The 14,285-nt window shown below is 40.0% G+C and overlaps 1 protein-coding gene across 8 annotated transcripts in view; it reads right to left on the bottom strand.

The window, feature by feature from the left end:
• Positions 1-14,285, bottom strand: part of LOC143020020 (gamma-tubulin complex component 6-like) — a 167,920-nt gene that overhangs the window by 131,596 nt on the left and 22,039 nt on the right. For 7 of the 8 annotated variants that reach the window (XM_076176129.1, XM_076176132.1, XM_076176135.1 and 4 more), the window contains exons 2-5: positions 10,136-10,434; positions 6,305-6,439; positions 6,023-6,150; positions 5,516-5,781 (exon numbers count right to left, since the gene is read on the bottom strand). In XM_076176129.1, the coding sequence (XP_076032244.1) occupies positions 5,516-5,781; positions 6,023-6,150; positions 6,305-6,439; positions 10,136-10,415 (809 nt within the window). In that variant the 5' untranslated portion in view covers positions 10,416-10,434. Of the gene's footprint in view, positions 1-5,515; positions 5,782-6,022; positions 6,151-6,304; positions 6,440-10,135; positions 10,435-14,285 lie in introns of those variants that run through there. The other variant, XM_076176136.1, reaches the window with a different exon arrangement.

The raw sequence follows: 14,285 nt of genomic DNA, 5'->3' as shown, positions 1-14,285 counted from the left end.
CGACAACAGACTAGGCTTAAACAAAGTTTACTGTTACATTTTATTGATTGCAAAACATAAAAATGCATAATGCAAGGCAAAATTAGGAAAAAAATATTTCAAAACATTCTTTTCGTTTACATACTGTACCGAAAATATTGCAAAACATAAAAATACAAAATGCTGTACTGAACATATTGTTATCGACAACAGACTAGGCATAAAAAAGTTTTACTGTTACATTTTATTAATTGCAAAACATTAAAATATAAAATCCAAGGCAAAATTGAGATCCTCTCTGTCTTTTAAAATTACCGACACTGTAGAATGTGATAACTGAAGTTTACGTGCTATCACATTAACTTTCTTCCCTCTTTCATGATGTTTCATCACTTTCATTTTCGTGTCAAGATCAATAACCTTTCTTTGTTTCTTGGCAGGCTTGGAAATATCGAAAGATAATTTTCTTTTAGACATCTTCATGGGGGTTTGAAGCACAAAAAAATTAAAGATATAATCCTTGTCATGAATGAAGTCAGAAATACCACATGCTCCTGAATGAGAGGGAAGCTGACGCTGCAGGTAACCTGCCAAAACTATCGTACTCGCGTCTCACGGCGTGCAAAGTAATTGTACTGCACTGCCAGGCATAACATTGCAATTCTATTACTCTATTAACCACTTCACTACGGGACTTAAATCTCGTGGGCAGCAGCCAATGCCAGCCGTACGACATGTCGTAATAATACTCGCATCATAAAATATAGTCACCGCTTATATCGATGGTTCTCTTTTTCACACGCGAATTTTGAAAACCACAGAGAATGGGATTCAGGGCACATTTGGGAGAATGTAAAAACACAGGGGCGACTACAATAAATATAATCAAGACGCCGATATGGCAGCGTCGCGAATCCACTTGCTCCTCATGACGCCTACGTGTGCGGCACCGTATGGAAGGGGTTAAATGTTAAATATTATTGCACTATCTCGTGGTCGTAAAGTCGATCAGTCATAAGTCGCATAGGTCGTAAGTCGACGACTACCTGTATTTTATGATGCGAGTATTATGACGCAACATCGTACGTCTGGCAGCTAATGCTGCCCGCGAGATTTTTGCCCGGAGTGAGGTGGTCAAATGTTTAAAAATGACATTTGACTCATTCCCGTCTTTGACACATTTCTTGTGTTGTTTTATCCTAACAGAAAGATCTTTTGCCTTTTGACCCGATATAGAATTTATCACACATTTTGCAAGGAATTTTGTGTTCACAACCTTTTTGGCAATTTTTAGAATTATTAATTAGGTATTGTTTGATTGTGTTATTGTTTCTAAAGGCTACGTTGATACTAAAATTCTTGAGTAATTTGGGAACAATAGTTAAGTTTTCTTGGTATAGTATTATGGTCCTTGGGTTTGTTAGGCTGAGAGTTGTAATAAGTTTTCCTTGCAAAATTGTAACAAACATCAATGAAATGTTTAGGATATTTCAATCCAAAACTAATATCGTAAACATTTCTTATTTCCTCATCAATGTACTTGGGACTGCAGACCTGTAAAGCTCTAAGGAACATTGATGAGAAAACCAATCTTTTTATATTATCAGTGTGGGAAGAATAGTAATGGATGTATGAGTTTACATTAGTTGGTTTTCTATATGCACTAAATGTAAGGTTTCTTTCTTTACAATGAATATTGATGTCTAAAAAGGATAGCACACCATCATTTTCCACTTCAACCATGAATCCGATAGACTTGACTAGGTTATTAATTTGTTTTAGAGGAATTGTGACTCATCTAAATGATCAGGCCATAGACAAAGAATGTCATCGACATAACGTAGCCAAATCATTCCTGGTGGAATTATTTTACTTAAAATCTTGCTCTCAAAGAATTCCATATATAAATTGCTGAGCACTGGAGAGAGACAATTTCCCATGCTCATGCTGAAAGTTTGGGCATAATACTTATCATGAAATTGCATTTATAAAACACACATTCCTAGTGTTTTTATTGCATTATGGATACCACACGCTTCTTCCGTGACTTTATTCTCGTCAACCCTGGACTTCCCCCTTTCATCAACAATTTCTCCAGGGCACTTGTGAAAGCTCATAAGTCGTGTCCATGTCTAAAGTTCTTACAAAAGTGTCTTAAAGAACAAGTGTTACCAAAATCTATACTTCCTCAAAGACTTTTGAAAATGTGTGACCATCCATTTGATTATTTCCAACGAATCATTTTGAAGACATGCATTGACATCAGCAAGTTAAAAGTGAAAGAAGCATTTCGGATAAACCGGAACAAGTGGAATAGTTTCAATTGTGCTATACCATCTGAACATAAGAAAGTGCTCTTGGACTATTGTTACAACAAAATGAGATCAGTGTGCAATTCTCATTCATGTAAACTGGATAAGAAGTTACAAATGCTCATCAAAAATAGTGACTGGACGAAACACGTCAATCCAGATTTTGTAGTGAACCTTTCAGACGAAACATTAAGTGAAGATACGACAACTGCCCTAGGAGACTTAGTTTCTCCAACAACCAGTTTCGTATTAGTGCCCTTAACATCAGTAAAGCATTTTTAAATTTAAAGCCTTGCTCTGATTTATCTGTGGAGGACATCAATGTTTGTAAAGGAATATCAACTTGCCCTGAAAGATTCAAAATCGCTATCAATAACTTGAAAATTGATAGTAACATCCATATTACTAAGGCTGATAAATCAAAGGTGATTGTTATCTTAAATAAGCAGGACTATTTTGACAAAATGTATAATTTACTAAATGATACCAGTACATACATTTAACTTAAAAATAACCCAATGTTGTCACCAGTAGTAATTATAACAAGAAGATCAAGTACATTTTCAAAGACCATAGTGATCTAATAAAGAAATTCACTTCCATAAGTTAAGTCCACCCTTACCACATATGTATGGTTTGATCAAAACTCATGAACCAAATAATCCTATTAGATCCATCATTTCGTCCATAGGATCAGCCTCCTATAAACTTTCTAAATGGCTTGTACCAATTCTCAGTCCATTAGTCGGCACTATTTCCAACTCTCATATAACTAATAACTCTGATCTCCTACACAAACTTAATAACATGTAGCCTAATTACAATTTCAAATTAATCAGTTATAGTGTCATTATTTACAAAAGTTCCAATAACTGATCTCATAGAATTCCTTAAAGTTGAACTAGACAAACATGTAATGCCACTCCCAACCCATAGCATTATTCAATTAATCGAACTTTCCATTAAAGATTGCAAATTTCAATTTCATGATAAGTATTAGGCCCAAACTTTTGGCATGAGCATGGGAAATTGTCTCTCTCCCATGCTCAGCAATTTATAAATGGAATTCTTTGAGAGCAAGATTTTAAGTAAAATAATTCCACCAGGAATAATTTGGTTACATTATGTTGATGACATTCATTGTCTATAGCTTGATCACTTTGATGAGTCACAATTCCTCAAACAAATTAATAACCTAGTCAAGTCTATCAAATTCATGGTTGAAGTGGAAAATGATGGAGTGCTACACTTTTTAGACGTCAATAATCATCGTAAAGAAAGAAACCTTACATTTAGTGCATATAGAAAACCAACTAATGTAAACTCATACATCCATTACTATTCTTCCCACCCTGATAATGTAAAAAGATCAGTTTTCTCATCAATGTTCCTTAGCACTTTACAGGTCTGCAGTCCCAAGTACATTGATGAGGAAATAAGAAATGTTTATGATATCAGTTTTGGATTGAAATATCCTAAAAATTTCATTGATGTTTGTTACAATTTTGCAAGGAAAACTTATTACAACTCTCAGCCTAACAAACCCAATGTCACGTCACACCGGGTTCATACTCGTGATGTGACATATTCATTCCTGGAGCATGACTACACTGTGTTGTGCAACCCCTCGGCGTGACCTATAACACGGACCAAATATGGAGCGGCGTAAGTCCGACGGTGGTGAAGACGGCGTCCCCTCTCTTGACCACCTTAGCCCTATGGGGTGAGAATGAACAATGACTCCTTGTCCGCTAAGACTGTTGACCTAGAACGCGCGCGAAAGCTCTCGTAGGCAAGCGGCGGAGTGGTACGAAACCAACGCCGCCCGCTAGCTGAGGTCAAGGGGCGCATTAACCAAGAAGAAGGAGACGAATTAGCGCCTCCCCTCCTTTTCTACCTCACTGTCTTGTAGGTTAAGGTATAAGCTAGGGAATTATTGTGAACCCTCTCCATGCATAAATAAAGGAAGTAACGGATCTGTGGAGTTGGGTGGATAGGGATAGGAAAATATGTATGAAGATAAGTTGGCACTTGGGCAGTAGCACCTGTGTTGTGCGGCTGGGGTATAAATCGGGGGGTGCAGATACCCACGCTGCTCCCTCTGCACTCGACCTCTGCACATTGTCGGTACTTTGCAAGTAAGAGATATTCTCACTAGTTGTGTTAGTAAATATTTCAGTGATTTTGTATATCTTCTTTTTTTATCCTGGCGTGTTGGATGTATCTATAGAGGGGCGATTCTTCTCTGAGACTCTGGATTGTATGAATTACTCAAACTCTGTTTTAGAGTTTGATGTAACACACAAAAACAGAGCTTAGGGCGTGACACCCAAGGACCATAATAATCTAGTAGTTTTACCTTACCAAGAAAACTTAACTATTGTTCCCAAATTACTCAAGAATTTTAATATCAACGATATCAACGTAACTTTCAGAAACAATAGCGCAATCAAACAATACCTAATTAATCATTCTAAAAATTGGCAAAAAGGCTGTGTGTACAAAATTCCTTGCAAAATATGTGATAACTTCTATATAGGCCAAATGGCAAAAGATCTTTCTGTTTGGATAAAACAACACAAAAAATGTGTCAAATGCCATTTTTAAACATTTAAGCATTTTTAATCACCCTATCAACTGGGAAAACGCTAGAGTGTTTACTTTCAACAATAATATTATTGAGAGAAATCTAATTGAAAGTTGTCTTATAAAATTTATAAATGATAACAACTTTAACCTCAACAAAGGATTGTATAAGATAGATAATCATATCTGTAAAGAAATAGCCAACAATTACCAAATGTAAGTGTAGTTCCTTATGCTCTTGTCATATTATATTATGTTTGCTGTACCCTCTTTCTTTGTAATTTACACTGAAGATGTAATATACGAAAGCACTCTGCTCCATTTGTTTATTTTCTAAAGTGGTTACCTTGCATGAACTGTTATGTCTTTTTCCTTTTCTTATATGTATACATACATACATACATATACCAAGGCTTTTTCCCCCTTCCAAGGGAGGTAGCCAAAAAGGGAAAGGCATAAAAACACTCCCACCCATTTCATCCCTAAATACACTCCACACCCCTCCCACCCTCCCTCTCATCTGAGCACCTCCTGGTTCTTATATGTATAAATAACCAAAATGTAACTTAAAGCAGAGTAAACATACAATCCATTAAGTAGTCTGCTACTCAACAACAGACACATAGATCTCAGCTCACCTCCCATGAATATCACTGTGGATATTGCCAGGGAGAAACATGGTGCTAAGTCCAGTTCCTGGCAATGCACCACATAAATTTTTCCAACGCTGTTCGTCTTCATTTGTACTGTTTCTTGTGTTCCCTTGGGCAGCAGACATCACAAATATACTGGGTAGCTGGAACACCTCAGGTGGGTACTGAGTATAGTGGTGGCCACTTGACAATGTGTGTATGAAGGTTTCTCCATAATTAAGAGGTCCATTCACTTTATAATTAGAGTCCTCCTAAAATCAATATTAATATCTAGAAAACCTAATGATAACATTCTTATAGCATCACATAAGCCACTTAAAGATAAAGAATATTCATCCCAAAATACTCAAGTTTTAATACGTCTAAAAATTTCCTATGACAAATATTTTATATTATGGCAACATGAAAGTATATTAAAAAAATAAATAAATAAAATTAAGTAAATAAAGAGTTAGATTTCTACTGAGTAAAAACACCCTACAGCACACTCACACTTGCATCAAACAAAGTCCGTGGCCTGATATAGGCAGTTGTGGTTTGCTTTCTTGTGCCCCCTTCTTCACTCAAAGCAACAAGGAATTGAAGTACACACCTCACATCACTAGACTCTTCTAGACAACCTAAGTAAAATTGTTAGTCATATGATAAGTAAAACCTTAAACAGGTTATTAAGAAATACAAGCCATTAGTAATGCTGAACATCACAAAGATAACACCATCATGCATGAAAACATTACCTATTTCTAAGTCATCAAAATATGAATCAATGCATACCAGCTTTTCTCAACCATTTCAAATTCTTCTCCAGTTGCCACGCCTCATCAAATCGCCGCTGACATCGCAACTCATACGTTTTCCATAACAGTTCTTCAACTTCATTTAGTCTACCTATATCATTGTTATTCACCTCTGAAATGAGAATAAATTAAATGTCTAAGTGGCATAAATCACTAGTGTACAATCATGTCACACTACTGACAATCTGATAGATAAACAATATATATTAAGCTATATGCATCTAGTCATATCTACATAACTAGTTTGATTTGAATACAACATATCTCATGCCAAACTGAAAGTTTTAGCCATAATTAGCAGTAGGAAAGTGGCGACTTGGTAACATTTACCATGACTCAAAGCTGCTCATACAAATCCTGAATTGTGCAAGGTAAACATGAAGACATAAGTGAAATATTTTTTGGATCTATTTATCTATATACCAACAAGCTTCTTCCCCTTATATGGGAGGTAGCCAGCCAAGGCATGCCCCTATCCCCACCCATGCATCTCCCATTCCCCTTTCATTTTAGCTCCTTGTGGATGAAGTCATCCCTGTCCTTTGCCCACTGCTTGGGTCAGAAGCAATGCAGCAAGACACAGTACATCCACAGCAGGGGAAGCATCTTCATTTACACAGTTATCCTCCCTCTTTGTCCCCTCATGCACAAAATATATAAGACAGAGAGAAATCCCTTTGGGCCAAGTTGATATATATTCCATTCACAACCATTCTCAACTAACATATCTTGCCTTCTCCCTTCCCGGCTCAACAGACATTCCCTTTTTGCCCCATCCATCCATCTCATTCTTGGTCTTCACCTCAAGTTCACTCCATTCACCTCTGCACTCCACTCTTCTTGCTAGTCTTTCAACTTTCATTCTTTCCATGTGCCTAAACCATCCCAGTGTTCTTTCATCTATCCTATCGCCCAGTTCCCTTTCCATCCCCCACTCTTCCTCACCTCTTCATTTCTTACTTTATCCATCCTCATAACATACACCAAACCTCTCAAACACATTTAAATATCTCCCTTCTGTCAACCTTAAATTCCAAGTCCCCATATACATTACAAATTAAGATACAAAATCCCCATTCAGTGTCGCAAGCATAATCACCCCTTCATACAATCTTCTCCTTACATCCATCCCCACATACCTATTTCTCATGATATTTTTCATTCACCCTGGATATTCATTTGCTTCTGGATTTGAAGGTGGATAAAATCATACCTGCTTTTATTTTCTCTTTATCTTATTTTCATAAGAGAGGAAGAGAAAAGGAGTTTGAATGTGTTTGAGATGAGGTGTTTGAGAAGTATGATGGGGGTTACTAGGCTAGATGGAGTGAGAAATGAGGAGGTGAGGAGGAGAACAGGGATGGAAAGGGAGTTGGGAGATAGGGTTGATGAAAGAGTATTAGGATGGTTTGGACACATGGAAAGAATGAGTGAAGAAAGACTAGTAAAAGAGATATGAAAGGCAGATGTGGAGGGAGTGAACATGAGGGGATGTCCTAGGATGAGATGGATGGATGGGGTGAAGGGGGCTTTGGGGAAGAGGGGAATGTCTGTTGAGGAAGGACGGGAGAGGACAGAAGACAGGGGTGAATGGAGAATGGTTGTATATGGATGATGTTGTGATGCATGAGGTGGAATGGGTGGGGGGATGGGGGGCGAGGTAGTATGTGTGAGCAAAATTTGACGCAGCTTGAAGGGATTTCTCCCCGTCTTCTCCTTTTATGCATGGGGGGACGGAGAGGGGGGGGTCGCCAATTTAATGAAGCAGCCTTGCTGTGGATGTGCTGTGCCTTGCAACACTGCCTCTGACCCTAGGCAGCGGACAAGGTGCAGGGATGAACCGTCATCCAGGAGGTGCTAAGATGGGAGGGGGGGGGGGGTTGGAGGGGAGTGGAGTGTATTTAGGGATGGAATGATTCTATGCCTTTTTTTGGGGGGGTACCTCCCTTTTAAGGGGGAAAAGCCTTGGTATATGTATGTATCTTATTTATGTCATCAAATTTTTTTAGTGCACCTATGTGGTATTATTTTCATTGTATTTCAATCAGAATGTGGATTTCCCCCCTAAATATTCCTTTCCAAATTATAGATGGTAATATACGAGGGAGCTTAAAAAAGTTCATGGAGAAAGCCCATAACTAAAAATTATATGGAAGGAATTTGATTTTATTGCACCTGGAAATTCTTGTACCAACATGTTATAACAAGTTCAAACATGAACCAATAAATGCAGGTAATGATGCATAGCCACCAGTTGGAAATCAGACACTATTCAAGCAACATGGAATCCACCAAAATCGAGGCCAGGACTAACATTAAATTCATGGTGAAAGTCGGTTGGGAGAATATGCAAATCATTGATGCTCTGAAACAAGTTTATGGTGACAATGCCCCAAAGAAATCAACAACCTACAAATGGATAAGTCGGTTCAAAGGTGGAAGAAACAAAATTGAAGATGAGCCCTGCAGTGGCAGATCATCAATGTCAGTTTGTGAAAAAAACATTGATGATGTCTGCGACATGATTGAAAAGAATACGTAGACGAATAACCACTGAATCAGTAGCAGATACACTCAATATCTCCGTGGGTTCTGCACACACACATTTCCAGTAGAGAGTTTGAGGCTAGGCAAGCTTTTCGCTCGATGGGTCCCTAGGCTGTTGTGCCCAGATCAGCAGTAAACAAGGGCAGATCTTTCAATAGAAATTTTGATCGAGTGGGATGAAGACTCTGAAGCTTTTCTGCAGAGAATTGTGACAGGTGATGAAACATGGCTTTACCAGTATGATACCGAGGACAAAATTTAATAAAAGCTGTGGCTGCCCTGGGGTGAAAGTGGACAAATCAAAGCAAAATCTGAGCATTCAAGAGGAAAGGTCACTGTCTTCTGGGATGTAGAAGAGATTTTGCTGGTTGACTTCCTCAAGAACAAGAAAACAATTACATCTACTTATTATGAATGCGTTTTGAGAAAACTGTCCAAAAAAGTCTCATAAAAATGTCGTGGAAACCTGCATCAACGTGTCCTCTTCACCACGACAATGCACGTGCTCACAGTGCTCGGCAGACAAGAGTTGTGCTATATGAATTTTCATGGGAAATCATCTGACATCCCCCTTACAGATGCGATTTAGCCCCATTTGACTTCTTTTTGTTTCCAAACTTAAAAAAATAATGGAAAGGTACCAATTTTGCATCAATTGAAGATGTAAAAAGAGCTGCTCTGACATGGTTCGGATCACATGATCCTCAGTTCTACTAAGATGGACTTAACCCCTTCCATACGGTGCCGCACACGTAGGCGTCATGGACTTAGATCTCGGTGGCAGCAGCCAATGCCAGCCGTACGACGTGTCGTAATAATACTCGCATCATAAAATATAGTCACCGCTTATATCGATCGTTCTCTCTTCACCCGTGAATTTTGATAATCATAGAAAATGCGATTACAAAAGAATTAGAAAGAATGTCATTATGGAGGGGCGACTACAATAAATATAATCAAGACGCCGATATGGCAGCCTCGCGAATACACTCGCTCCCCATGACACCTACGTGTGCGGCACCGTATGGAAGGGGTTAAAGGCTGGGATCAACATTTGCAGAAGTGTATTGACCTTAATGGAACATATGTTGAAAAATAAACATCATAACTGAAACCATTTTTTCATACCGTCCTTTTTCCTCAAATTTTTTGAAGCCCCCTTGTATAGCAAGAATACATTTTGACATGGCAAGAACTAAACACAATCTAACTTTTCACCCATTAACAGATACTTGAATATTCTTTATATTCACTGTATTACCTTTCCTATGTGATAGAAGTGTGTGATATGTCAGTTTCTTCAAATGCTGGTGAAGACGTTCTTCTTCATTCTTAGTGTTTATGTGGCATCTATTGGGTGACCTTTGCAATACAAAACAATGGACTAATTGTTTCAACAGTTGGATGCTACTGTCTTCATTGGTACGTTTCCAGGCAACTGACATGTCCATTGGATCAAGCTGCAATGATGTTGAATCTGGAGTGGCGTGGCAAGCTTTGCTGCTTGTTCTTGCTGATGTACTATTTCCATATGAAGTCATGCTGTATTACACTGTACATCTGAAAATGAAGGTTTAATATGTTAATAACAATGAAAAAGAAAAGAAAAAAGAAAAGAAAGAAAAAGGAAAAAAATGTTTAGCCTTTATCAGCTAATGCAAACTGCTATACAGGGGGTCACCGCAATTCGACCGTTCGCAATTCGAATTATCACAAATTCGACAGTAGCTAATTTATACCCAACCCTCAAGGTTCGACAGCCAGACTCGACAATTCGACGTTCAAATCTCGCGTGCCACGCACCCGGTTGAATTTACCGCCACTCCCGATGCGCCACTCTGTCTCACTCTCGCCCCAGCCATTGTCGAGGCAAGCCACGCTCCGCTGTTCCACCACCATGCCGCGCAAATCCACCTCCGGCCCCACCCCTAAGGAACACACTTTCCTGCCTTTCAAAGATAAGCTTGAGCTTATAAGAAAGTGTGAGGCAGGTATGGCTCATCCTGCCGTTGCAGCGGAAATGGGTGTCCCGAGATCAACAATTTGGAAGAACAGGGACAAGTACCTCCAGGCCGCTGCATCAGCATCTTCCACGACTTCCCTTGCTCTCCGTGGCTCAAGGGACTCCTGTCTCGACACGATGGAGGACATGTTGATCAAGTGGATAAAGGACAGGACACAACGCAAGATGCCGATCAGCATGGGGCTCGTGCAGGAGTGTGCCTTGTCACTGTGGGAGGACTTGCAGGCCACAACATCCACCACCAAAAATGTACTGTACAGCAGCTTAAACAAAATTAGATATAAATGAAGCCTTTAATATTACTGATTTAGTCTAAGTTAGTGTTTTTTAGAGGTCATAGTTATATTTTGGGGGGGTCTAGGCTGGAGGTCGGTCCCTATCCCCCCTAATTACAATGTATTCCTATGGGAAAACTGCATCATGATTCGATAAAACCCAGGTTCGACCTATGATAGACCGCCCCATCCCTGTCGAATTGCGGTGAACCCCTGTATATATATACAGTATATACTTGTGACTTATGTGGGGATGACATTCCCACAAGACTGGACTTACTACTTACCAAAGAACAAGACATCAGTGGTTCACAGAAATATTTTTGCTCTATAGGAAAAAGTGACCATGTAACATTTCAATTGGTAGGTAGGAAATAGATCCAAGCAATATATTGTAAAGTGAAGAAGACTCAAATGTGGGAAGGAGGACTTCTAAGGTTTAATCTTTTCCCGTGTGGGGTATTGGCTGCTTGTTATTGTGGCAAAGTAGCATGCAGTTGATACTTTAGGGTCTATGTAGGGCACCCCTATGGACCAGAGCCACACATCATTTTGTCTATGATAGAGGAAAACTCTGTTCATAGAGAAATGATGACACTTTTATACTACGACTGTCCCTCCGTTATGCTGTCCCCCAACCCCTTGCTGCTGTCCTGTACCATCTCTCTGAGTATTCATTTTCTGTGGTGGGGGAATTCCCTGTGGTGGGGGAAAAGAATACTGCCACCAAGCATTTCCACTTGGATCGTAAGAGGCGAGAAGAAAGGGACGGGGATTGGAACTAGGCATCCTTCTCCTTGTAGCCCCACAGGGGACATTCCTAAATGAAAAAGTAAAGGCATGAGAGGGTCTGGGAGTTTTCGGACCAGCACCCTAAGGTTTGGGTCTTTTAATGTGCATGGATGTGGTACAGATGAGAGTAAATGGGAAGAGATAGGTAGTATGTTTGTGAGAAGAAAGATGGATATGTTGGCTTTGAGTGAAACTAAGTTGAAAGGGAAGGGTGAGTGTAAATTTGGGAGTGTAAGTGGGAGGTTATCAGGAGTGAAGAGAGGGCGAGGGAGGGAAGGGGTGGCTATTCTAGTAAGTGAAGAGATAAGTAAACGGGTAGTGGAGTGGAAGGAGGTTTCCTCAAGGATAATGTAGATGAAGGTGAAACTGGGAAAGGAGATGTGGGTCTTTGTAAGTGCATATGGGCCTGGCAGTGAGAAGACTGTAGAAGAAAGGGAGGCCTTTTGGATAGATTTAAATGAATGCATTGAGGATTTAGGGAGAAATGTCAATGTAATAGTACTGGGAGACCTTAATGCTAGGGTAGGAAATGGTCCAATTGATGGAGTAGTTGGGAAATGTGGAGTTCCAGGAAAGAATCGTAGTGGAGAGTTGATGGTGGAAATGTGTCTAGAAAGAGAGTTGATGATAGCAAATACAGTGTTTCGGAAGAAAGTCAGGCATAAGTACACATGGGAGAGGGTGGTGGATGGAAGGGTGGTAGATAGAGCATTGATGGATTATGTAGTGGTAAATAGGGTTAGGATAGGAAGAGTTAAGGATGTGCATGTGCTAAGGGGAGAGGTGGAGGAATATCAGATAATTTTTTGGTGGAAGGTAAGATGAGAGTGGAGGATAGATGGAGGAAGAGGAAAGGGACAAAAGGTAGGGAGGTGCTTAGAGTGAACTCTTTAAATGAAAAGGAAAAGGAGAAGGAGTACAAGAAGAAGCTGGAGGAGGAGTGGGAGGGAGTGAAGGATAGAGTAGAGCTAGGTGTGGAGGAGGAATGGGGATGGTTCAAGGAGGGAGTCACAAAGTGTGCAAAGATGGTGTGTGGAACAAGAAGGACAAGAGGAAATAGAAGGAACGGTAGGGAATGGTGGGATGAGGAAACAAAGAAGGTTGTGGAAGAGAAGAAGCGAGCTTTCACAGATTGGTTACAAAATAGGATGAGGGAGTCATATGAGAGGTACAAAGAAAAGAAAAGAGAAGTAAAGCAAAAGGTAAAGGAGGCAAAGAGGAGAGCAGATGTGAAGTGGGGTAAGAGTATGACAGAAAATCTTGAAAGTAATAAAAAGATGTTTTGGAAAGAAATTAAGAGAGGAAGAGGAGGCGAGTCAAGTAGAGAAGAAAAGGTAAAAGGTGCAGATGGAGAGATGATAATGGAAGAGAAGGCAGTAAGAGGAAGATGGGCAGAGTATTTTAGGGAGTTGCTAAATGTGAAGGAGGATAGGGAGGGAAAGGTAGTTGCAGTGGGAAATGCTATGAAAATGACCGTGATGAGTGAGGAAAATGGAGAAATAAGGAAGGATGAAGTGAAGGCAGTTGTTAAGATGATGAAAGCAGGTAAGGCACCTGGTCTGGATGGATGCCATGCAGAATGTCTAAAAAAAGGAGGTACAGTGATGGTGGACTGCCTGGTGAGGTTATTTAATGTTTACTGGAGAGAGGGTAGAGTGCCGGAGGACTGGAGGAGTGCCTGTATAGTTCCACTTTACAAGGGAAAAGGGGACAAGTGTGAATGTAGTAGTTTCAGAGGGATTAGCTTGTTAAGTGCAGTTGGGAAGGCTTATGGGAGGATCTTGATTGAGAGGATTAGGAGAGGAACAGAGGGAGTAATTGGTGAGGAACAGTGTGGATTTAGGACGGGCAGAGGTTGTGTAGATCAGATCTTTGTGGTAAGACAAATATGTGAGAAAGCTATAGGAAAGGGGAAGGATGTTTTTTGGGCTTTTATGGATCTGGAAAAGGCTTACGATAGGGTAGACAGAAAGGTACTGTGGGAGGTACTGCAGATATATGGGATAGGAGGAAAGATTCTAGGAGCTGTCAAGAGTTTTTATGAGAGTAGTAGAGCATGTGTCAGGATTAGAAATGGAGAGAGTGAGTGGTTCGAGGTAAAGGTGGGACTTCATCAAGGATGCGTTATATCGCCCTGGCTGTTCAACTTATACATGGATGGGGTGGTGCGAGAGGTAAATGCAAGGGTAGTGGGTCAGGGATTGGAGATGGTTAAAGAAAATGGAGAAAAGTGGGAGGTGAGCCAGCTGTTGTTTGCGGACGACACTGCACTTGTGGCAGGATCGGAGGAGGGATTGAGGAAGTTGGTGACAGAGTTTGGG

The sequence above is a fragment of the Oratosquilla oratoria genome, chromosome 38, assembly GCF_046742065.1.
Source record: "Oratosquilla oratoria isolate Oo_2021 chromosome 38, ASM4674206v1, whole genome shotgun sequence".
NCBI lineage: Eukaryota > Metazoa > Arthropoda > Malacostraca > Stomatopoda > Squillidae > Oratosquilla > Oratosquilla oratoria.
This window is presented reverse-complemented; position numbering and strand designations above follow the sequence as displayed.